General features: G+C 40.8%; 3 protein-coding genes across 12 annotated transcripts in view; 2 read left to right on the top strand and 1 right to left on the bottom strand.

Moving 5' to 3' along the window:
• Window positions 1-5205, top strand: part of myt1b (myelin transcription factor 1b) — a 153516-nt gene extending 148311 nt beyond the window's left edge. For all 8 annotated transcript variants that reach the window (XM_080898964.1, XM_080898960.1, XM_080898961.1 and 5 more), the window contains one exon: window positions 127-5205. In XM_080898964.1, the coding sequence (XP_080755090.1) occupies window positions 127-270 (144 nt within the window). In that variant the 3' untranslated portion in view covers window positions 271-5205. The remainder of the gene's footprint in view (window positions 1-126) is intronic.
• Window positions 5206-7100: 1895 nt separating this feature from the next.
• pcmtd2b (protein-L-isoaspartate (D-aspartate) O-methyltransferase domain containing 2b) lies at window positions 7101-23043 on the top strand. 3 transcript variants are annotated; one of them, XM_080898643.1, is made up of 7 exons: window positions 7101-7323; window positions 15103-15263; window positions 15344-15494; window positions 19243-19345; window positions 19424-19595; window positions 19870-19993; window positions 20072-23043. In XM_080898643.1, the coding sequence occupies exons 2-7, from the start codon at window positions 15108-15110 to the stop codon at window positions 20638-20640; spliced, it is 1275 nt and encodes a 424-aa protein (XP_080754769.1). In that variant the 5' UTR covers window positions 7101-7323; window positions 15103-15107; the 3' UTR covers window positions 20641-23043. The 3 variants fall into 3 exon arrangements, with proteins under 3 accessions (XP_080754769.1, XP_080754767.1, XP_080754768.1); XM_080898641.1 differs by lacking the exon at window positions 7101-7323 and adding an exon at window positions 12622-12773; XM_080898642.1 differs by lacking the exon at window positions 7101-7323 and adding an exon at window positions 12780-12930.
• Window positions 15988-19219, bottom strand: LOC308407148 (uncharacterized protein). Its single transcript, XM_080898644.1, has 2 exons — window positions 17132-19219; window positions 15988-16950 (listed from the first exon to the last, which is right to left on the bottom strand). The coding sequence occupies exons 1-2, from the start codon at window positions 17432-17434 to the stop codon at window positions 16306-16308; spliced, it is 948 nt and encodes a 315-aa protein (XP_080754770.1). The 5' UTR covers window positions 17435-19219; the 3' UTR covers window positions 15988-16305.
• Window positions 23044-23080: the final 37 nt, after the last annotated feature.

Genomic DNA, 23080 nt, shown 5'->3' with positions numbered 1-23080 from the left:
GCATTCACACCCTGTTGTCATTGATTGTGCATTTGTTTGAAGGCAAATCTGGTGCGCTGAAGAGCGTGTGGAGCCTTGTTTCTGTTTGCCCCCCTCAGTTGAGATTGGTTTTCATTTGCACCACAGCAGGAGCCAATCACAGAGCAGAACTTTGACAGATACATCAGCACCCTGACTGACATGTACACCAACAAGGACTGCTTCCAGAGCCCCGAGAACAAGGCTCTGCTGGAGAGCATCAACAAAGCTGTGAAGGGCATCAAGGTTTGAGGCTCCACACATACAAATGGAGAACGCAAACTGTCCCAAAGTGCGGAGAACACGGTGGAGGTGGAGTCAGGAAGGAGAGAGGTTGAAAAGCTCTATGATATATCGAAATATGATTCAAAAACAAAAAAAGGGAATTCAGGTTATTTAAGTAAATGGCAACTTAAAAAAATCAACCCAGGGAGCACTCTGTTGAAGAAAAGTGACGCGGACCAAAATCCACATCATGCTGCTGCTGGGATTCAAAGGAGGAACCAGAATAAGATCCATGTTACTAGAAGCTGTATCTGGGGGTTTAAATATACTGTATGTTTACCTGTTGTCTCTTTTGTGTCCTTAACTGTTTTTCGGAGAGGGTTTCGCAACTGGTCAGTCAGTTTTTTAGCATTTCTCCTCGGCCGGAACACTGAGACAGGCGAGGCTCGAGTATTGCTCACCAGAGCCCGGAGACAGGAAGAGGAACACTAACTGGAGCAGAAGACTCCCAACGCCACTGTCTCCTGTAGCATTCTCAATGGCAAGCATCTGCGGCTCTGAAAATCTCTCTGATCCACAACCATACTCGCACCACACCCCCCGGCATGCACCAAACTGAATGTGCGTTTGCTTGGTGGTATTACTGCAGCAATCATCAGTGGGGAAAAAAAACCTCATCGAGCAAGGTCGCAAGTTAGATTTAAACGCTGCAGCCACCCCCCCCCCCCCCCAATAAAATGATAGTAATAGTGTGCACACATTTCGAATTCAGTTAGTCATATCTATAGTACTTATCAGCCTAGGAATTGCACTTCATTTCAATGACTAGTTTTTGTGGTACAATAATTATTGTTATATATGAATTATTTATACCTGTGAACTTTTAAATTGTAACTTATTGCCATTTATGTTATTGAGGTTTATTTATTTGAAGCAATCTATTTATTAACTTTGTTTAGTGAAACACACACATACAAATGCATCTTTACTGATTATCAAGGTCAAAAAGCAATTTGCAGATGTCGTACGTCAATATTTTAAAAGTCTATATAGATAAATGACAAGGCATAGTTTGTTTTGGAGTACTTTTTAAAAATCCTTTTTAAGTGCAAATATTTTATAATAGACTCAAATTTTTTTTGATAATTTTACAGTAAAAAAAAATATTTTTTTGGCTTGTTGCTCTTGTTTTCCTCGTTTTTATTTTGTTTGTGTTCTTTCTGTTACATTAAAAAAACACAGATGAGGAGATGAAAACAAAAAGAAAGTATGTATTTATTATTTATTTAATATGAAAGAAATTGACTGATATGGCTGTATATTTATTTTGTTATTTATGTGCGTGATGTGACAGTTGAGTCTGAGTAGTCTTAAAGATCCTCTGCTAATATTTAAATAAAGAACGAAAAAATAAATAAAATCAGTACAAATACTGTTTGATTGCTTAGGCATAGATGTACCAGCAGCTGATTGTTAAAAAACAAAACAAAACAAACAAACAAACAAACAAAAAAAAACACTCAAAAGCAATCACTTTCACTATCCTCTGAGTATTTGCTTTTGTCAGGTGATGAGAACAATTTGTAGAGGAATTTAAAAAAATGTTACCTCTCCCAAGCGCTTTGTAGCAGCCAGAAGTGGCTCACCCACAATCTCTGTGACGTACCATGGCTGTTTAAGTAACGGTTTTGAATTCTTTACATCAGTGCAGTGGTACATGTATAGAGCTCTATTCCAGCAGTGTTTTAGTCTGGATGTACGAGTCTAAAACACACACAGCGACATATCCAACCCTCGAGGATACTGTAGGATGGCCTCCTTTGACAAACTTTTATCAGATAAACATACACACCCTTGTAGCCTTACTCTAGATTTTAATTTTTTGATGCACAAAGTGCCACTAAAAAATAAATAAATAAAGGAGAAGAAGAGAACTCACTTTCTTTCCTGACTCTTCGCATTTCTGCAATGTAACAATGTCTGGTCCTGAGGAGACCACAGCATCGAGAGAGTGGTGATTGTTTCAGATGCCTTTATTTCTCTGCCAAGATGGCCATAAGTACACTATATATACATTCTGTATAAATAGATTTTAAAGATGCTATATATATACATATATATATATGAATATAAACATACATATATTTTTACAGTGTAATTGTTGACTTGCTCTTCTTCTTCTTCTCTTGTATATCCTTATCAAAAGATCACTAGCTTATTGGAAAGAGAAATGAGGAGGGATTATCAGTAGGAGGCAGTTACACCTTAATTAATATCACTAAGACCTGCTCAACTGTGGCTTTAAACATACCATTGAGTCAAAGCTGAAGGCTATGATACAGTACAATACTTTGGAAGTGTTCTCATAGGATTCCTTTTTTAAAATTTTCTTTCCTTGTCTGTCCCTGATCCAGAAATGTCAGAAACATCTACTGTATGTTGTACTACTGAATCTGAGAAATGAAACCATCAGTTTAGATGGTTGGCTCTTTGTTCCTAAGTGTCATGTGAGTTCATGTATGAAAATTTTTTTGAAAAAAAACACACAAAAAAAAGACGATGATGATGCCTCTGAGTAATGCGCATAGTGTTTAGCAACATTGTGCAGTGATTGTGTTAATAATGGAAACAGCTCATGCTCTGTGAGCTTTCCGATACTGAAGTGAGCAAGTAGAAGACCGTAGTGTAACCTGCCTTTGCGTTGCACCTGCTGTGGTGTACACGACCCCGTGTGTAACTCTGATGTCGAAGGCATGTTTTCAATGTGCTTTTAGCCAATGTAGAATGAATCTCCTTTGTGCACTTTCTCAATAACTGTTGAAGATGCCAGCATTTTAAGTCTTGACTTGTAAGAAACCCAATAGATAGATGACAGGCAATTGTCCCGCCTGTTTGTCACATAGAAAAAAACACACAAAAAAACAAGCCGTTTCATTCAGGGGGTTCAAAATGTATTTTTTAAAAAAGGAAGTGGTACTTTCTTTTCCAAACAAACAGGAAAAAAAGAACAACCAAAAGAGACTGATGGGAAGCAGAGTTTGGTTCTCAGGTGATTGGGGAGAGCTGCTAAAGCAGAGCAGAGCAATGCCATAGGTCAGCCAGTCAGCTGAGGCTAGAGGCAACAGCAGCGGCTGGATCAAGGCCTAGATGAGTGTGTGGGAGTGGGAAATTGATTTGCCCGGCTACACAATCTCCCCTTTGCTTTAGGAGGAGGCGTTTGTTGCATAAATACGAGCCCGTCACTCAAAAGAATGTCAGAGCCTTTTATGACTTTTATACTCCCCACACACCCCCCGCCAAAGCCCCCACACCATGACCCCCCACCCCCCACCCCCACACACACACCCCCCATTCCTCATATTTTGTGTAACCTCTCTCCAGGAAAAATAGTTTGGATGCATTTGGTTAACAAAGTAGCGTATTCCCTCTCTTGAAATGCACGAGAATACTACCCGAGAGTGTTAAGACTGAATATTCTCCCAACTTATTTGATAAGGCATGACCCCTTTTAAACTGCTTGATGAAACTGTCTACTGAGGTATGTAAATGAATAACACTGAGGCCATGAAAGCATAGCATTTCAAAAAAAAGAGAAAAAATGTCAACTGAGAAAGCAAATGCAGCCCACGGTTGGTTCTGCGCCCACACACTGTATGTTTTCTTATTTACATAAAAGTACCGAGTCATGGAGTGAGCAGATTTATTATTCTAAATTGCAAAGGAACAACAAAAGTGGTCAGGGCTCAGTTTCCCCCGAAGCACCTGGGACGAAAATTGAATTGAACCTGATGAAACATTCGGGGGAACCAGAATCTTGTTTCAGAGGGGTCGGGGGAGGGGAGCGCATCGTCACCTGGCGAGAGCAGGTTGATGCCCACGCGCGCACACTCTACACTGAGAATAAGAAAGAAATATCAAGCTGAGCATAACCAAAAGACCCCCAACATCCTCCCTGTTGTAGTCGCAAGCTGTGTGGTCTTATCATGTGTGCCTTTCTCGCTGAACTCATTTTGAGATAGGGTATGTTTACACCTGGTTCAAATACTGCTGAAAACATTTGGTCTGAATCTAGATGTTTTACGTTCAGGGGCGGGGTTAGCTTTGGGGAGGGGCTGGGGCCGATCATGTCGAATATATGCGTTTTCACATCCAGGCAGAGGCCGTTCTGTGACAGAGATGGCACGAAACAACGAGCCTAAGGAAACTGTGATCCCATTCTGTCGATTCAGGTACCAAAACTGCATGGACAGTTTCTGTGAAGGAATCTGAAGAACATCATCATCATTATCATCATCATCATCCTATCCATCCCTAGATAATGCATTAGTGTGCAGGGCATTATTTTGAAACAAGTGGAAGTGTCTGTACATATTTGTATTAAGAAGAAACAGTGTTATTGTTGTTGTATCGAAGACGAGTTGAAAATGGTTTTAAAAAAAGGAAAAAAAAAAAAGAAAATAGGTTGTGACAAAGAGAAAAAAAAATCCACAGCCAAGGGTTGTCCTGCTAGCACATTTTTACACAGATGAGCTATTTTTACTGGTGATTTTCTAGGTATTGATACTGATATCCTTTTAAAGTACAAAACTTCCAAAATTACAAGCACTTCCACAACGATAGATTGTACGGTGGTTTTTGTTACTTTTGTAGATGTGGTCGTTCCTTTGCTACAGCAACGTTTTTTAAAGTGGGACAGGCCTTGGCTGTGTGTCCTTGGGGTCTCCTGTTTGTTTGTTTGGGTTTTTTGCCTAATTTGTTTTTGTTTGGGAAGTAAAACACTGTAGATGGGCCAATTTTGTGACTGATTGTTTGTGTACTTGTGTACGTTCCCCTGTTCCTGTGTCAGTGTTATAAAGCAGAGAAGTGATGTCAGTTATTGTGGGAGTATGAACCATTTTAAATGTTCTCTATGAAAAACACAAATAAAGACTCATAGACAAGTGTGACTTTGTTATATCATTTTGTGCATGTGTGTGTGTGTGTGTGTGTGTGTGTGTGTGTGTGTGTGTGTGTGTGTGTGTGTGTGTGTGTGTGTGTGATCTTGTATATCTGTCTATGTGGGGAATTTTACACCTTGTGAGGGACATTTGTTGATCCCTGCCTGAGGAATCGGGTTCAGATTAGAATGGTTAATCCATATTGTCTTTGAGGGTCCCCACAAAGTAAATACATGTGTGTTTTCTTCTTTCTGTTATGATAAAAGAAAAATCTTAAACACATCTCTCCAGTGTGTGGATCTTTTGACTGGTCCTAACAGCATCACATGGTTGACTGATGATTAAGATTTGGTTTTAGAGTAAAGTTACAACAGTTTAATCATTCGTCCCTTCAGAAACCAAAGTTGATTGCCCACAGCTGAAAACTTTTTGCCAGTGTTGAGTAAAGTTTATTTAAATTTCTGGAAAATTCAAAGTCATTATGATTTATTTTCCAAACTAAAGAAATGCTTGAGCAAAAGTGTCTGCATTTCTTCTTATTTTGCTTCCAAGGAGCCAGATCTTCTTGTATTTTTTTTAAGAAGTAGCTCTTCAGGCCTTTTGTTTTTCTGCTTTATCCACCCATTTTAAATATATTCCGTTGACAATTTTCAAAGGACTGCTTTTGTTTGTTCAGCCCCTTCAACACCAGTGTTGGTCAAGTTACTTGAAAAAAGTAATCAGTAACTAATTACTGATTACTTCCCCAAAAAGGTAATCCCGTTACTTTACTGATTACTTATTTTCAAAAGTAATTAGTTACTTAGTTACTTTTTAAAACCACGATTTACAACCTGAAGAGGTGATAAAGCGATAGATCTTTCAGCCCAATTCTACTTTTTCTGCATAATCCATCATACAAAATGTAATCAAATGGAAAAGTCTCTTTTTTTTTTTAACTTGTTTTAATCTTTTAACTTTATGCATCAAGCAAAAATTTAATTATATGCAACATTCTCTGACTTGAATAAATTAGTTTAACATTTAAACCTATTTTCTGCACATTCCAGCACATAAAATAAAATTTTTTTGTGTTTACACTCACTCTTTCAAATAGATGCAAGTAAAACACAGCAGAAAATAAATAAAGTCAAAGACTCAGCGGTCCTGTTGCTCTATTTTAACCTGTAAAGCAGGACTGGGGGGTAGGCGGAGGTTTACCATAGGCTGATCCCTAATGTAAACAAAGGAGCCATGCCCCGAGTGTCCAAACACGGGTGAAAAAAGTGGAGTAAAAAGAAGAGAAAAGTCAACATAACTAGCACGAAGCGGTAATGCAAGATGGCAGGATCTGATTGCTAAGACATAAGTTTAAGGTTAAGGGAAGTAAAGAGGAAAATAAGAAAGAAGCTCAGCTCATTACCTGTTAGCTGCCATAACAGGTAACACAGTTAAGGTTCCAGAAAAAGTATTCTGTCGTTTGTTTGCTCGATCATGCCTTAAACACATCAAAATGCATAGTGGGATTATAATACAAGTGAATACTGTGACAAGCACTGGTACTGAATAGGCAATCACTTAGCAGCAAGGTGAATCGGTGATGCATTAGTGTGGTCTGCACTTCCTCTTCTTTGATTGGGTGAAATGAGTTGAAAGTAATTGGATGAGGGAACCATGGGGCGTGCCCTGCATAATTTCAACAAAACGCCGTTTTAAACGCCGTTACAGCTGGCAGAGAACGCCGTAAAAAACGCCGTTCAAAGATGCATAAAAACGGCGTTTTGTGCCGAGTAGCGTAAAAAACGGCGTTTCCGTCTGTCTTTGAACGCCGCTTTTTACGTCACTCGGATGGTGCGTTCAGGGCGCCATCCGAGTGGCGGAAAAAGCGGCGTTTGTCGGAACAGAACGCCGTTTTTTTTCGGCGTTTTGAATAATTAAACGGCGTTTTTTACGCCATTTCTTAACCAAACGGGTTAGGAAAGTGGCAAATTTTGGCTCTAATGGCTTGCCATAGTGTTTCTCTGTGAATTTCCCATTACGTCGTTGCGCACTCGGTGCTTGCTTGGAAGTTTAGGGGTTTTTTTTCGCTGTAAAAAGTTTTCTTCCCACGCACAACGGACGCTAATGTTTTTGTCACTTTTTATGGAATCAAACTCAAAGTAAGGTCAGTACTTCCACGCTTTAGACGCTGCATGCTCATACTCTCTTCCACAATCGATATATGATCCACTGTTGACCTGCACACAGCTGTTGTCACCAACGGCGCACTTGCTTACGTCACTGTCATGAGACATTCGCGCAAAAAATCACGGTTTTTGTAACGCAGTGTTCCTACGGGAAAGTAACGGTAATCTAATTACCGATTTTGCAATACTTACTGCCTATCTCTGTTCAACACTGACCTATGAATCAAGCATAAATAGGGCAGTTTGTTACTAGCAGGCTGTCACAAAGGACCTAATTTGATCCCATTTCTTCAGATGAGTCTATGAAAAATGACAAAAATAAGAGTTTGATGGGCATACAATTGTATTTCTGCACCAACAAGGCGATTCCCAGAGAACTATTAACTGAAAACTTGGCATAGTGAGCAGTGTGTCCTTGGGAAACACTGATGGAATTGGAAAAATAGAGGGCAAATGATGAAGAAGCAGGACTAAAAAGCTGTGTACAGCAGATCATGTCATGTCCTTAAGAAGAAAATCCAGCAAAGACCTGACACAGGTCTGCAGTGATGCCTCTGGCCCTTCAGTTGATCCATCTACAGCATCATCAGTAATGCTTTAAGTGGAAGGGTGACTGTCATTCTTAAGGAAGGAAAATGGGGAGGAAAGGCTGAGGTACAGGGCCGTGCAGAGAGGTTTAAAGGGGCGGGTGCTCAAAGTTAAAAAGGGGCACATTGAACCAGGCTGAATAACAACAACACACATTCATCAAAAATCTAATATGGGAAGGGCAGGGCTGTGCTGATCTGAGACTGTAGACATTAAAAAGCCCACAGGAGAGATGGTAGCTGATTAAATGTCATGAGATAATAACAAAATGCAAAGATTGGTGACAGCGCTTGGAACCATAAGGCAACAAAAACTGTGAGAAATAATTTAGGCTCTGCCTGTGAATCACTCTTTGCTTCTCTTCTTCCTTCCTTCCATCATTTCATATATCACTCTCCACTTGCTATGTGAGAACAAGGCACAACTTGCTATTGCAATAAACTATAATCTAATTATCCACACCTAACAACTCTTGCACTTAATCTATAATAAAATGATCACAGAAAAATGTTATAGCCCTGCCTTTAGTAGCCTCACACAGCTCCTGCTGTTTCCTCCTCATGTCCTTACCAGCCATGTCTGGACAATGTTATATCATGAGTAATAATTAAAAAAAATCCATCTAAATAAAACACACACATGCACACACACACAGTGACATTTTAGACCTTCTTCAGAATACTGTATATACTATGGGCATCACGGTGCTGATCCAGAATCCTTACATTATTATTTATTACTAGAGCTACAATAATAAAGCAAAGAGGAGGGGGAAGTAATAAATATGAAATAATGTAATTATGATGATTCCATTTGTTTCACTATCCACTCTGTGCAGGGGCAAAGCTTATTACATTTTTAAACTGTAGAGATACAATCATTTTACTGCTGTAAAATCCAAATTTTGTCTTATTTAAAATATAAATCTAATATAATCTGCTTCTTAATGTATGTTCTTTAAAATACAGCGTGTGTTTTTTAATATATTATAATTATAATAATGCATAATTATGTGGACATGCATATTAGATCGTTTTTAGTGAAATATAATCCCTCCAGAAAGGCAGGAAAAGCCCGGAAACTTACTTTAAAACTAAATATGTTCCCTGAAACGGTGACAGAGCTACAGACCCATGACAACTATATGCTAAAGCATATAGTTAGGGCTGGAGCAGGTGACCCTGAATCCTCCCTTAGTTATGCTGCAATAGACGTAGGCTGCCGGGGGATTCCCATGATGCATTGAGTTTTTCCTTTCCAGTCACCTTTCTCACTCACTATGTGTTAACAAACCTCTCTGCATTGAATCATATCTGTTATTAATCTCTGTCTCTCTTCCACAGCATGTCTTTATCCTGTCTTCCTTCTCTCACCCCAACCAATTACAGCAGATGGCCCCGCCCTTCCCTGAGCCTGGTTCTGCCGGAGGTTTCTGCCTGTTAAAAGGGAGTTTTTCCTTCCCACTGTCGCCAAAGTGCTTGCTCATAGGGGGTCATATGATTGTTGGGTTTTTCTCTGTACCAGTGAAGCGCCTTGAGGCGACTTTTGTTGTGATTTGGCGCTATATAAATAAAATTGAATTGAATTGAATTGAAATGACAGCCAGGTAGCCAGCAGCTGTGACCAGCACTACTTGTGCAGTTAATAAAAGGACAGGTAATGTTTGTCGCGCTGTTGCACACACAGCTCGGTCATTTGTTTCAGTTCGTCAGCTGCAACAAGACAACTTACCAACGTGTACGTAATAAGCTGATACTCCTGGGTGCTACACACTACAGTGTGCGCTGTACACCTACTTACTGGTTGTGTCGCATCAGTCTGTGTCTCTGAGTTAACTTGTGTTTCTCCTACAGCTCCGGACCGCTAAAAATGCGCGTGCTCTTTGTGAGCTCGTTCCCGCCTCGTAACCAGCGCGTTTTGCCGTCAAGGGCGATCATTGGTTAAATGTGGTCATGTGACTGATGCAAGCCAGATCCTTTTATTTAGCAAAACTGTGATTAATAGTTAAATATTATTGTTGAGGGGCACAGACAGGACTCCGCACGCACACACACATTAAAAAATAAATAATTTTTTTTTTTTTTTAAAGTTGCCTCAACAAAAGGGCACTTTGGGCACCCATCATGAAAGGGGCGGGTGCTCAAGCCCCTCTAGCCCCCCCCTCTGCACGTGCCTGCTGAGGTATGCTAATTTACACAAGAACTGGACTGAAAATCCATTACAGCATGTGGTATAAGTGATGAATCCGAAATTTCAGTTCAACTTGTCACCAATATTTACCCGGGAGGTCAGAAGAGAGGGACAGAACCGAGTGCTTCTACGGCATCTTTAAAGGATCTAGAGGCTCTCAAGAGTGATACTGAAAAGCTAGTTCATGTATTTATTACTTCTAAATTCATTATTATCAGGAGGCTCTAGAAACTACCTGCAGATCCAGAATACTGCATAAGAGTACTGACTAGTAGGAGAGAGCATATGTCTCCTATATTGTCTTTTCTTCATTGACCTCCTGTTAAATCCAGAACTGAATTTAAAGACCTGCTCCTCACATACAAAATCTTATATAATGAGGCTCCATCATATAAGACCTCATACTACCTTTTTGACAGAGCACTTTTCTTACAGACTGCTGGCTTGCGTGTGATTTCTAGACATTTCACAAAAAGAATGGAATGCAAAGCCTTCAGCTTTTAGCCAGTTAGTAATATACGACACACTGTCTTTCTACATATTAAACAAAATTAGGGATCTGAATTCGCTAGATTCATTTCAGATGTAGCTAGATTATTTATGTTTTCATCGCTCTATTTATATTTTGAGCAGCACTGCCATCTAGTGGATCATTTTCTGAACCTTTGTTGTATGAGATATGTTTTGAACTTTATCTATACTTCTGTGAATTCCAGGAATTAATCATTCCTGGAATTCTCAGAAGTATAGATAAAGTTCAAAATGCATAAGTGAATGAGACCACAGTAATATACTGTTGTCATAAAATGCAGCGAGTTACCGTAACTGTTGATGCGGTTTAGTGAAAAGAAGAATGCTGTTGGTGTTCTGGTTTAGCCAATTAGTACTCATTATTATAATACTCCGTGATTTTGACACCATATTTTTAGAGGTGCTTTCTTTTTTTAATTTTAGCTGTTTACAAGAACAAGTTACAGGTATGTGGTGAATATGAGCTTAAAGTGCATACTCTTAGCTTTTATTTGAGGGGGTTGAGAAGAAGTTTATTTATTTATTACAACAGAGATTGAAAGGTAAATTCCAGCTGGGCTAATGCAGTATATGGAGTATGTTAAAGAATTCTGTTATGACTTCAGTTATGTTAAAGAATAATAAATTCACAACAAACAACTGCAGATCCATCACCAGTCTTTATTCTTCTTTCTGGAATCCAACAAAAAAGTTGACAATAAGATAATGAAAGAGCACATTTGTGCATTCATGTTAGTGTTTCTCTATAAAAAATAAATAAATTTAAAAATTGTGTGTCTTTGAAAGAGTCCCATTCACTCAGTGAGCTGTGAACCTTGACACCTGGATACAAATACAAAAAAAAACTAATTTGCATTTATTATCACATACTGAGAGAACGAGTTTCTAAGGAGCCAGGTTTTCTTTAGTAAAAAGTAAAGTAATTTTTAAAGTGGATCTCTGAGGTTTCTGAAGATCTTTCTTTGAAGTTTTTCTTTGAACATTTGCTCATTTCAATACAGTCCTAGTACCTGAACATTTTCGGGGGGGAGGAGGGGGTAACGCTGACTTATGAATGTTCAAGCATAAAAAAAGGCACCTTATTCAAGGGATAGACCAGCATTGTAGCTACGTGTACAGACAATTTAGCAAAGAATTGATTATAAATTGTATCTTTAGGCCTTGTGTTACTAGCAGCTTAATTTGTTCCCACATCTTTTCAAAGATAACAGCTTTAAAAAGGTAAAATAGTATTTCTCCACCAACAAGGTGGTCCCCAAAGACCTATTAACACAAAACATGATATGTGTCCATAACAAAATGATACTGGACAAGCGGAGGACAAAAGAAGCACGAGGTCTAAAAAAAAAAAAAACCTACCTAGTACCTACACTAGATAACCATTTTCTGAAAGTCATGTCCTAAAGAGATGGGGAAAGCAAAGACCTCACACAGGACCTGAGAGATGAATCTGGCCTTTCAGTTAATCCATGTACCAGTCATTGAAGGAAGGGAAATGGGTGGGAAGAGAAGGCTGAGAAATGCCAAACCACACATTAGCTGGACTGAAAAGCAGTGATAACAAGTCTTGTGGGGTGATAAATCCAAATATGAAAGTTTTGGTTCAAATAACTGTCATTAAATGTATGGAGAAGGTCCATTAGTACTGCATCCAAGTAAGGTACTGACTTGACTTTTAACCTACTGACCTACAGATGTTGGAACACAGCAACTACCAAAGCGACTGTAATTCAGTAATAATTAGTAAGACGGTGACAGGCCAATCAGAGCGAAGACATGCTTAGGTGGGCGGGAAAACAAACAAACACACAAACAAACACTGAGCAGCATCGAGACTCAGTTGGATGAAGCTGTTTTCCTCTCGCTGCCGTTCACATTTGCGCTCTCCGTCGGTTTCCACCCGCGTCTGGCCTGTTCCACTTCCACAGCCCACACTGCTGAAAGTAGGCCATCCCCCTCTGGCCGTTACTCTGCGTGTGTTACGTCTGACGTCAGAGCGTCAGCTGGCCGAATGTTTACATCCAGCAGTGATGTGTTTCTGACTGGATCCCCCACCAACAAAAGGCTGAGCACAAGGAAAAGCGCAGAGACAGAGAATATCAGGCGGCGTTAATAAGAGGTACACGCTTCAGCTGGGCCGTGTTGTGTGTGGAGGCGCGCTGTGTGGCTGCAGACCAGCAGCAGCTCGCTGGGCTCCTCTCGATTTTCCTGATCTTCCACCGACGATAAGAATGCAGTTGTGTTTCTGCTTGTGTTGACCTTGTCGTTCCATGGAGGTTTGTTACGAATGCATTGTGCTGTTGTTATCCTTTAGGCTGGGTGATTATTGGCTCAACCGAGCTCCATTTATTTATTTATTTATTTCGAAACTCGATCACCTGAGTGGCGCAAATGGCACCGCAGCACAGCAGCGTGCAGACGGGTATGCTGGAGTTGGAAGTCCCGGCCGGAGTCGGACTTTAGACTCGACGTGAAAAGCGTTTTTAGAAAGGAAAGGGCGTGTTAGCTGATCACTAAATCAGGAAATAAATAGCCAAGTTCAGTTGGCACTGTTTGGCATGAAGCGTGTACCCTACTAGCCTACTAAACCACTTAGATACTAAATTACGAAAATGACCGGCAGCGCCCTGCTGTGGCCATTTGTGTCCACAGCCCAAAACAAAACAAAGTAAATCAAAAAAGAAGAAGAAAAAGGCGGGTGATCATACTCACGGGGGCATAGATTCCCATTGTATGCCAAAAGATAAAATAAAATAAAAAACATAACGAGGCAAAAACCTTGTTCTTCTCCTCCCAAGAATTCATGTTCCTTTAGGGCTTCACCACCTGACACTTTTTTTAAACGAAGACAGTACATCCTCTGTTATTTAAATGCACTCAGCCCTTTCTTCTTTTATAGCCTAACGAGGGTGTCCAACATTTCGCAGACAGTGCACCCTGCAGTGATCTCTGTCCTTTGGCACTGCCCTATGGTGTTTTTAACAGAGTTGGTCACATCCTAGTCACATTCTGCTGCTAAAAGCCACACCTAACCCTCTTACTGCAGTTTGATCATGTAATTGGTGCTGAAAGTCTCCCTGGGAAGCGTTCACTACTAAGATAAGATAAGATAACCTTTATTAGTCCCACGTGTGGGAAATTTGTTTTGTTACAGCAGTGGACAGTATAAAAGTTACACAGAAAAATTAGAAAAAAAATAAACACCGGAATAAGATATCAATAAGATACTGTGTGCCATTAAATTTATCCAGGAGTTGATCCAGATGCATCCTGTTGAAGTGAGAACAAAGGAAAAATTTGAATACTACTCTGCTGCAATGCTTCAGTTCTTTTTAAAAATTTATATAGCACCAAATCACAACAGCAATTGATGGCTGTAAGGGTACTGTTCACGTGCTAATTAGTGCTGAGAAGACTAGTAATTTGGTAGAATTCCACTCTGCTCCTTACAACAAGTCATATTATTTGTAATATAATTCCATTAAAAATGCTCCAAAAGGAAACAGCAGTAGCAAGATGAAAAGGTCCAGTTCAGTGGCCTGAATCAACAGAGGTGAGTCTTAGTAGACCGCTAGAGGCCATGGCTGCCAGTGTAACAATCCTTAAGAAAAAACATAGACATGTGAGTCTGTGGATATTGATTGACTTTTAAAGTTAACCTTAAGAGGACATTAGAAGACCTGGACATTTTGGCACTTCTGTGTTTGCTCACTTTCAGCCATACAGGTTGATAATCACCTTCTATTCACTTCATCCATTTGAGGTTAAGAAAATGAAAAAAAGATCAAATATAATACAATGTATTCTGCCTCTTTGTTGAGCCAAAGCTTGATGGCGTTTGTCTACATGTAAATGAAAGTAAATGGTTCTGAAAGTAAGTTTAAAGCTGCCAGAATACTGTTGAAATGTGCAGGGCAAGGAGCAGTACTTAATTTGCTTAATAATTTAATCAGATATGTTGTTCAGCTTCAGTTTAACTTCAGTTTTTTTAGTTTAAGATAGCCTGCTAACCTGTTTAACTTTATGTGTCTGTTACAGATTAGTTTTGGAACCCACTGGCATATTTTCTTATTTCTTGTTGTTTTTGACACTGTTTGTTTTGCACACAAACCAGAACAAAACTCTAAGATATTTAATGTTTTAAGGAAAACAGCCTATCCTTTCACTGTAGAATCCTGTCCTAATGCCTTTTATTTGTTTCAGATTTTTTTTCCCCACAGGGTTGTGAAATTGACACTAAAAGAACAAAGACAGTGTCATTTGGAAACCTTTAAAGTGTGCAAACTTCTGGTGTGAGAGGGCACCAACCTAGAAGTCCTCCTTTAATGAATGAACTTAAAAAACACTGAAAGACTTAAAAAACAAACAAACAACAACAGCATGAACAGCTACTGGAACTGTGTCTCAAAGTGAAACCGTGCCTTATGCTTTTGTCATCTGGTCTTCAGTCAGGATGGGTGGAGCTGTGAGTGCCGGTGAGGACAACGATGACTTGATTGACAACCTTAAGGAGGCTTACTACATCCGCTCAGACCTGGTGGAGCGAGCTTTCCGAGCTATCGACCGTGCAGACTATTACCTGGATGAATACCGGGATAACGCATATAAGGTCAGCACAGTGAAAGTGTGTGGAATCAGCCCACAGGGGTCTAAGCTGGTAAATGTACTATATGCTGTTGTTGCATTTAGGATCTGGCATGGCGGCACGGAAACATCCACCTATCTGCTCCGTGTATTTACTCGGAAGTGATGGAGGCTTTGGATCTCCACCCTGGACTCTCCTTTCTCAACCTTGGCAGTGGGACGGGCTACCTCAGCACCATGGTCGGCCTCATTCTGGGTATGCAGCTCCTTACTTTTTCAGCATATATTCTTTGGTTATTATTTAAAGGACACCAAATTAGCTATTAGCAGTTAATGCTTTTAGCGTACCCAAACAATGACAGCTGTCACTGGATTACTTTACTCAGCAATATTTTTGATGTAAAAAGAAGCATCATTTTCCTGTGCTGTCTGTGAAATTCTTTATTCACAGTAGAGATGGATAATGGTGTTTTCTTAGTTGTCTAAAATATCTGCATGTTCACAAAAACAGTTAATAATAACAATGGTTGTTTCAAGGCTTTTCATATTATAAGATAAAGACCCTACAACATTTTTACAGTTTTTGCCCACTGCTTGAACACATTTTGCAAAACTCCGCTCTCTGTGCCAAAACTGTACACACAAGTACACATGACACAACACTGGGAAATATACCATTCACATCTGTGCCAAATTGAAACTCTACTCCCAAAACCTAAACTCTGCTGTCAAAACCTAACATTCCTTTGTCAAAATGTAACTCAAAATGACAAAATGACACATACTTGCATCATATGCAAACACTGACAGATCAGGGGGAACACACTAGTCTTCTTTATATAAAACACTGCAGTCCTTGATTTCCATTGTTTATTCAGAAGGCACATTTACAGGACACACATTTTCAAACAACCAAAAACGCAAATAGACCTACTCAATATTGTACATTGCAGTACCATGAATTCAGATAAAGCAAAAAAAACAACAACAACAACACAATAATACTGCAATAGAAAAAACACTATACTGTAAACACAAAAAACCATGACAATTGTGCATAAGTGGGCTCATGGATCCCGCCGTCTGTTGGGGTCTGGCCACAGGACCTCATCAACATCGCAAGCAACGTCCTCTCCCGCTAGGCACCGGGGAAAATATCCTCTTGCATGTCGAAACCATCCATGGATTGCTGTCACCTGAATGTCGCCGCAGGCCTGTTCCATTGCCTGCAGAAGAGGCATGCGGGCATGTGGTTGGCGGTCATATACTCGCCATCTCCAAGCCGAAAAAAATTCCTCTATAGGGTTCAAAAATGTTGAGTAAGGGGGCAAGTATACCACTTCAAATTGATTGTGGTTGGAGAACCAGGCCTGGACCAGAGCAGCCCGATGGAAACTGACATTATCCCATATCACCACAAACCTGGGCTGATCTGGTCTGTTCTGTACAACTATATCATGGAGAGCATCTAGAAATGTGAGTATGTGTTGGCTATTGTATGGACCTAGTATTGCATGATGGTGCAGAAGCCCTCGAAGGCATATGGCGGCACATAATGTGATGTTTCCCCCGCGCTGCCCTGGGACGTGCACAATTGCCCTTTGGCCAATTACATTACGACCCCGTCGTCTTGTTTTGCTCAGGTCGAATCCAGCTTCATCAATGAAAATGTATTCATGAGGCTGTGCAGCTCCATCCATGGCCAAGATTCTCTGGAAAAAAGGGGAACATATCACTGTACTACAGTGCTACACATACAGCACCCTCACCCCATCACACAGGTACCTGTGTAGCTCTCAGAATAGATCCATGTGGTACTGATATGGTACATATTCAGCTGCTACTGGACTTCACCAATACTCTATTGTAAATGTAAGGGACAGTTATACGTACCCGTACATATTCAGCTCGAAGTCCTTTGACCCTGTCACTGTTCCTCTCGAATGGGACTCTGTAGAGCTGCTTCATGGTGATGCTGTGTTTACCCAAGATGCGTCTGATGGTGGTGATGCTCACATGGTCTATGTTGCTGAACACTCGCCTGTCTGCAAGTATTTTCCGTCGTAGCTGGTGGAGACGGATGGCATTGTCTGCCCTCACTAGGTCCACAACAGCAAGTTCCTGCTGTTGTGTGAACAGGCGTTGGCGTCCTCCCCCAGAAGGTCTTCGAGTCATTCTGGAGAAATACAACCACATATTGTCATCGGTTTGCTTATTTTTCTTACAGTACTTTACTGTATGTACTGTGTCATCCACTGTACAACACTACTTCAATATAAGGAATCAGCCACTTTGGCTGCAAAAGGAGCATTAGCACCCCGTACACTTGATATGGTAATGTGATATATTGTAGAACAGTGCTATGAAACCATCTGAGTAGAGCAGAAGGTATGGAGGTGAAGACATACCTGTTTTCTAGTCGGAATGTTCGTATTACAGATGCCACTGTGAAGCGGCTTAGATGTGGGTGGACTCTCTGCCCAGCTTCCCTCATAGTCAGGCCGTGGTTGATGACATGGTCCACCAAAGTTGCTCTTATATCATCAGAAATATGGGTCCGTGCATGGCCTCTTTGACCTCCTCCTCCTCTTCCTCTTGCTCTCCCTCCATCCATGCTTGCAAAGTTCTTGAAATGGCTAAACTGAGGGCTTTTTGTGGTTGGCTAATTGGTGTTCAGTTTTGCAAGTAAGTGCCTTCAGGTGTATATTTGAGTGGTTGCAATTACCCGATGTGTTTTGTATTTTGGATACATGTGTTTTCCAAATGGCACCCTGAAATTTCATTTTTGAATGAAGTGTCTTATGTATGAAATAGAGTGTAGTATGCAGGACCATGTGTGTTGCATAAAGGAGTAAGTGTGTTGCATAATTGCAACCAGAGTGCAAAGCAGCACTTTTGTTTAAGGTATGGGTACATGTGTTTGAGGTATGGTAACAAAAGCTTCAAGTTGTGTTACTTTAGTCTAAGCATGGGTTTATAGTGTTCAAGCAACGAGCAAAAACTGTAATACAAAGACACCTTTGGCAGAACCAGGCTCAGGCAGGAGCAACCACTGAACGGTTGGAGAGTGAGTGTTAAAATAGAAGAAAGGGAGAAGGAACAAAAAGGCTACGGAAATTTGGTTTGATGAAAAACTTTGTGTTGATTTAATTTCTTGATTTATCATTGATTTCTTTTCAAACTGTTATATAACTTATTTATCAATGCTATTTATTTTCTTGGTTAAGGATTTGATTATTCCTATGGGGTAAAGGATAGGATAATTATAAGCCGCAAGGCTTCAGCCTATTTCTTTTTCGGTTACTGTATGATTGAGTACTTTTATGTAAAATGATAATCTATGTTGTTGTTGTTGACCGAAATAAAAATTTCACTTCTTTCACTTCACTTCAAAAGGACAAAATGAATCCAGTACACTGAAGATGTTAACACTGAAGATACTCTGATATTCCTTTAGTGGTTGGATGTTTTACTGATAGTGATTTTGTGGACTGGTCTGCTTCTGAATGTGAGTAAGATCAAAGAACCGGTGGTCAACTTCAGAAGAAAAAGGACAAATGCAGGCATAGGTGTGTACGTGTGTCTATCCTGGGACAAGATCTGGATGTGGTGGAGGAGTACAAGTAGCAGCACAGCCACGTCAACAGCTTGAACACCAACACAGATGATGTGTACAAAAGGGGATGAGCAAGCTCTATTTCCCAGGAAAGCTGAGCTCCTTCAGTGCATGCTGGAAAATGATGAAGCTTTTCCAGCTGTGGTACACTGCAATCAGGAAGGATGGCTTTGTGATTGGCTGCAAACTGAACACTTTTGAAGGCCACCAGAGAGTCTAGGAGATCATCTAATTATTGGGGTTCTCTATGTTATTGTAGGGTCTTTAACCTACAATATAAAGCACCTTGAGACACCTGTTGTTGTGATTTAAAGATATATAAATAAAATTGAATTGAATTAAATATTCATAAGGTTGATTAGACACTGTGCTGTGCTGACTGTTACAGGTCCCTTTGGAGTGAATCACGGCATAGAGTTACACGCAGATGTGATAGAGTACGCCTACCAGAAGCTCGACTCCTTCATTAAAACCAGCGACAGTTTTGACAAGTAGGTTTCTTGACTTGTCAGCAGCATTTTTTTAATCTCCTCCATGGCTTGTTGTGCATTGCTGCTCTCTCACTTCAGATTTGAGTTCTGTGAGCCATCCTTTGTGGTGGGAAACTGCTTGGAGATCCCTCCAGAGAGCCGTCAGTATGACAGGGTGTACTGCGGGGCCGGCGTGCAGAAAGAGCATGAGGATTATATGAAGAACCTGCTCAAGGTGGGGGGCATCCTGGTGATGCCTCTTGAGGAAAAGGTTTGTGGTCTGTCTGAGTCTCCATGGTATTTTATGTTACTTTTTAAAATATAAGTGTAACTGGAAATATTCAAGAGATAATCTCTATAAATAAATATCTGCATGTAGTAATGTCACCCTCTCTTTTGGAGCTACAGTAGTGATTACAGGAGCTGCAGTTTTTGGCACACAAACTGATAGTATGAACTCTTCATGTTACTGAATTCAATCAGATGAAAAAAAAATCATTTATACACACAAACGTATTAAAGGACTACCCTTCTGTTTTATGCAGTTGACCAAGATCACTCGAACGGGACTGAACAGCTGGGAGACCAAAAAGATCATCTCTGTGTCCTTCGCCCCTCTGGTGCTGCCCAAACACAGCACCAACAGCAAACCCAAGACTGTTCCACTACGTGAGTGTCATTTGTCCTTCTTTCATTTCTCGCCATTTTCATTTCCCTGATGTTGACTTGCCATTCTCAACATTTCAGCCAAGTTTGAGGTGCGATCGTTACAGGAACTGGCCCGTATCTGCATCCGCCACACCCTCAGGGTGACCACGGATGGAGGAGACAGCCACTCCCGTGGCCGAGGCTCCTCGTTCAGCGTTGGCCGGGGCCTGGCGGTGGCAGGGCTTCATAAGTATGGGCCTCGTTTCAAACGCAGGAGGGTCCACCGGCGGCACTGCAACGCCCTCGTCCTGGCCACCCGCCAGGTCGTAGCCAGCAGTGGGATTGGTCCTGCTTCCTTGGACAACAACAACAACCAGGGGGCACGAGGAGCGGAGGAAGAGGAGGAGGCAGTAGAGAGGGAAGTGAGGCAGCAGATGAGAGGGGGCAGGAGGGTGGGGAGGGGATCTGGAGGCAGGGCAGTCGTGGTGGAGGAGGAGGAGACGGTGGAGGAGGAGGATGAAGAGGAGGAGCAGGAAGAGGAAGAAGAGAAGGAGACGGGCGAGCTGCTCCGACCCCAGCCCGCTGTGAATGTCCTGAGAGAAAGGATCCTGGGCCTGCCGCTACCCGAGCCTCTGAAGATGTACCTGCTGTACTACAGAGAGAAATGAGCTGCAGCCAGGTCCCGAGTCAGAGTCCAGAGCTGGAATCTTGCAGGGGCTAAAGCCTCTGTTCCAATCCCACCACCTCCTGTACAGGCAGGACGATACACCTTACTGACCCCAAGCTCCGCCACGGGTCTGTTTCTCTCTTTTACCTGCCCTCATAGTCGCCATCATCCATCCTGTTTCTGCCCCCTCTTTTTCCCGCTGCTCTTTACTCGAGTCATTTTCTGGTGCTGTGAAAAGTCAGCTCCGTACGTCCAGGGGAGGGGGAGGGAGGGTTTTCCATTTGTAAACTTTGGACCTCCTTTGGGGTGCAAAAAGACAGAAATTGGTATAAAATAAACCATTTATGAATTAGCTCTGCAGCTCTAATATTAGAAACAGCAGTTTAACAGTCCACTGTTGCCTGAGTACATAGCTTGTACAGGGGCATCTTAGTGGCACTCAGAGAAGATACAGTCACAGGGTAAACAAGACAACCCAAGATCAAAGACTGTAGCAGAGGGATCGGTTTAGCCACAGCCTGGAACTGATTACAGCTGGAGAGTACAGAATGATGGAGTGGAAGCCAGTTTGTCCACAAGCAGCTGTTATCACTGGGATGATGTCATTTTACTAAAGAAGATTCAGATTAAAGGGTATGAGAACTAAATAGATTTTCTTTGGTGATGTTGTAGCTATAGCAGACAACCGCAAGATAGCGTGGCAGGTTTCTTCCACAGATTTCTAAATAAAATGGGAGCTGTGCCTTTAGCCCCCAGTCCATGATGTAATTTAAGCCCTTAAAGGATAATTGTGGTTTATTTGTTTCTGTTGTGTCTCGACACTAACAGAGATGCTCTAAGAGCCATTTCACTTGCTGTTAATCCCAGTGTAGAGAGAGTAGGCTGCTGCAGAGGATGCTGGTCAGCTACTAGCTTTTTTTACACCTGCTTCTAGAATAAAAACACAACACTGATAATATGTCAGGCTGGAAATCAAATTGTACTCGTCTTTTTTTTCTGTTTTTTTTTTATTTTTAAACAAGGAAACTGGTTCTAGTCTCCTGCTAATACATGCTAATTGGTCAGCTGAGCATTTCTGCCATGCTTCCTTGATGGATTCAAATGTTTACAAATGATAAGTACATACTAGAAGTCTGGGCTAGCATACAGCTGCCTGTGTTGGCACAACTTTCAGTCAAATCAAAGTCTGAGCCCTCGCTTAATTTTTCAGCCTGAGAGGTTGCTGCTTTGAGGAACCCACAGAACTACAATAACCAGGGGAGCACAGCAAATTTAAATAAAACCAGAATTACCCTTTAAATTATCTTATTTTTAAGGCTGACGCTCGGTCATCTTTTCCCTGTGTTTTAAGAGCCTAGTTGACGATCTACTGGGCTGAGTTTTCCTTTATTTTTTTTTTCTTCTTTCTTTCTTTCCTATGCATAGGTTTCATCATACATTTGTCTTCGTCTCCTTGGAGATGAAGCTGACTTTAAGCCTCACATTTGCATCCAAAGGGCAGTCTCACTGTTTTTCTCTGCATCCCATTAACCAAAAGAGAATGACCATAAAATATACTAATATTCCATTTTACATAAAAAAACAGCATGATAAAAACACACAAGTAATTATTCTGATGACTGGGTGTGTGCTGTCATGTTCCTTGTAATATTTAGGTTTTTGTGAATGAAATCACTTTTTGAGACTTGAAGTGGTGTGTATGTATGAAACTGGTGTACTTTTTGTTTTGTGAATCATAAGAAAAAGCAACTTTAAACAGGTACTTTAAAATAGAAGATACTTCTTTAATTACCATTTTCCCCACTGTGGACTCTAGTTTGATGGGCATTATTCCTTTGTACTTTACACCTTCTTCTGTGCCAAACTTTAGTTGCATGGACTCAAATCTGGAGTGGGACCAGCAGATCAACAGCAAGTCACTCATCACAAGAAAAATACATTTCTAAAACTACACCACTTCCACTGTTTGGTACGTAAAAATCATCTAAAGCCTTAGATTATTTTTTTTCCATTTGAAGGTTGTTTGCATTCGAAGAATCGGTTTTGAAGCACAAGGCAATGCAGAAGGCACTCTGCATCAGTAATACAGTGTATCAGATAAATCATGGATGTGACCACAATAACGGGAATCAGAGAAAATAGTTCCAAGTGTAACGTCACGCTTCACTGTGATTTCTTTTTTTCTACTGCTTGATCTACTTTCAAGTACTGTATGTGCACCATTCCTTTATTCAATACAAATACCATTCTGCTGTGCTGTTGTGCTCCTCTGCTGAATGTATACGATCACACACTTTTTTTTTCTCCTTTTCCTAAAGATCACAGTTTGGTGAGACTGACTTGCTTGTTTTTCTGAGTTGAACTGTAATATTGACCTGCAGATAATAAAGTTCATTATATAAAAGTTGACAGTTTCTTGTGGTTTTGTCAGGTGAGTATTG

The sequence above is a fragment of the Rhamphochromis sp. 'chilingali' genome (genome assembly GCF_963969265.1).
Source record: "Rhamphochromis sp. 'chilingali' genome assembly, chromosome: 12".
NCBI lineage: Eukaryota > Metazoa > Chordata > Actinopteri > Cichliformes > Cichlidae > Rhamphochromis > Rhamphochromis sp. 'chilingali'.
This window is presented reverse-complemented; position numbering and strand designations above follow the sequence as displayed.

Bases quoted from the DNA above. Each gene is read 5' to 3' on its own strand.
- LOC308407148 (XM_080898644.1), bottom strand. From the start codon at position 17,434: ATGTGGTTGTATTTCTCCAGAATGACTCGAAGACCTTCTGGGGGAGGA. The intron at 16,951-17,131 runs GTACGTATAACT...CCTTTTTTCCAG, and splicing joins TTCGAGCTGAATATGTACGG to AGAATCTTGGCCATGGATGG.
- pcmtd2b (XM_080898643.1), top strand. From the start codon at position 15,108: ATGGGTGGAGCTGTGAGTGCCGGTGAGGACAACGATGACTTGATTGAC. The intron at 15,495-19,242 runs GTATGCAGCTCC...TGACTGTTACAG, and splicing joins CATGGTCGGCCTCATTCTGG to GTCCCTTTGGAGTGAATCAC. The intron at 19,994-20,071 runs GTGAGTGTCATT...TCAACATTTCAG, and splicing joins ACCCAAGACTGTTCCACTAC to CCAAGTTTGAGGTGCGATCG.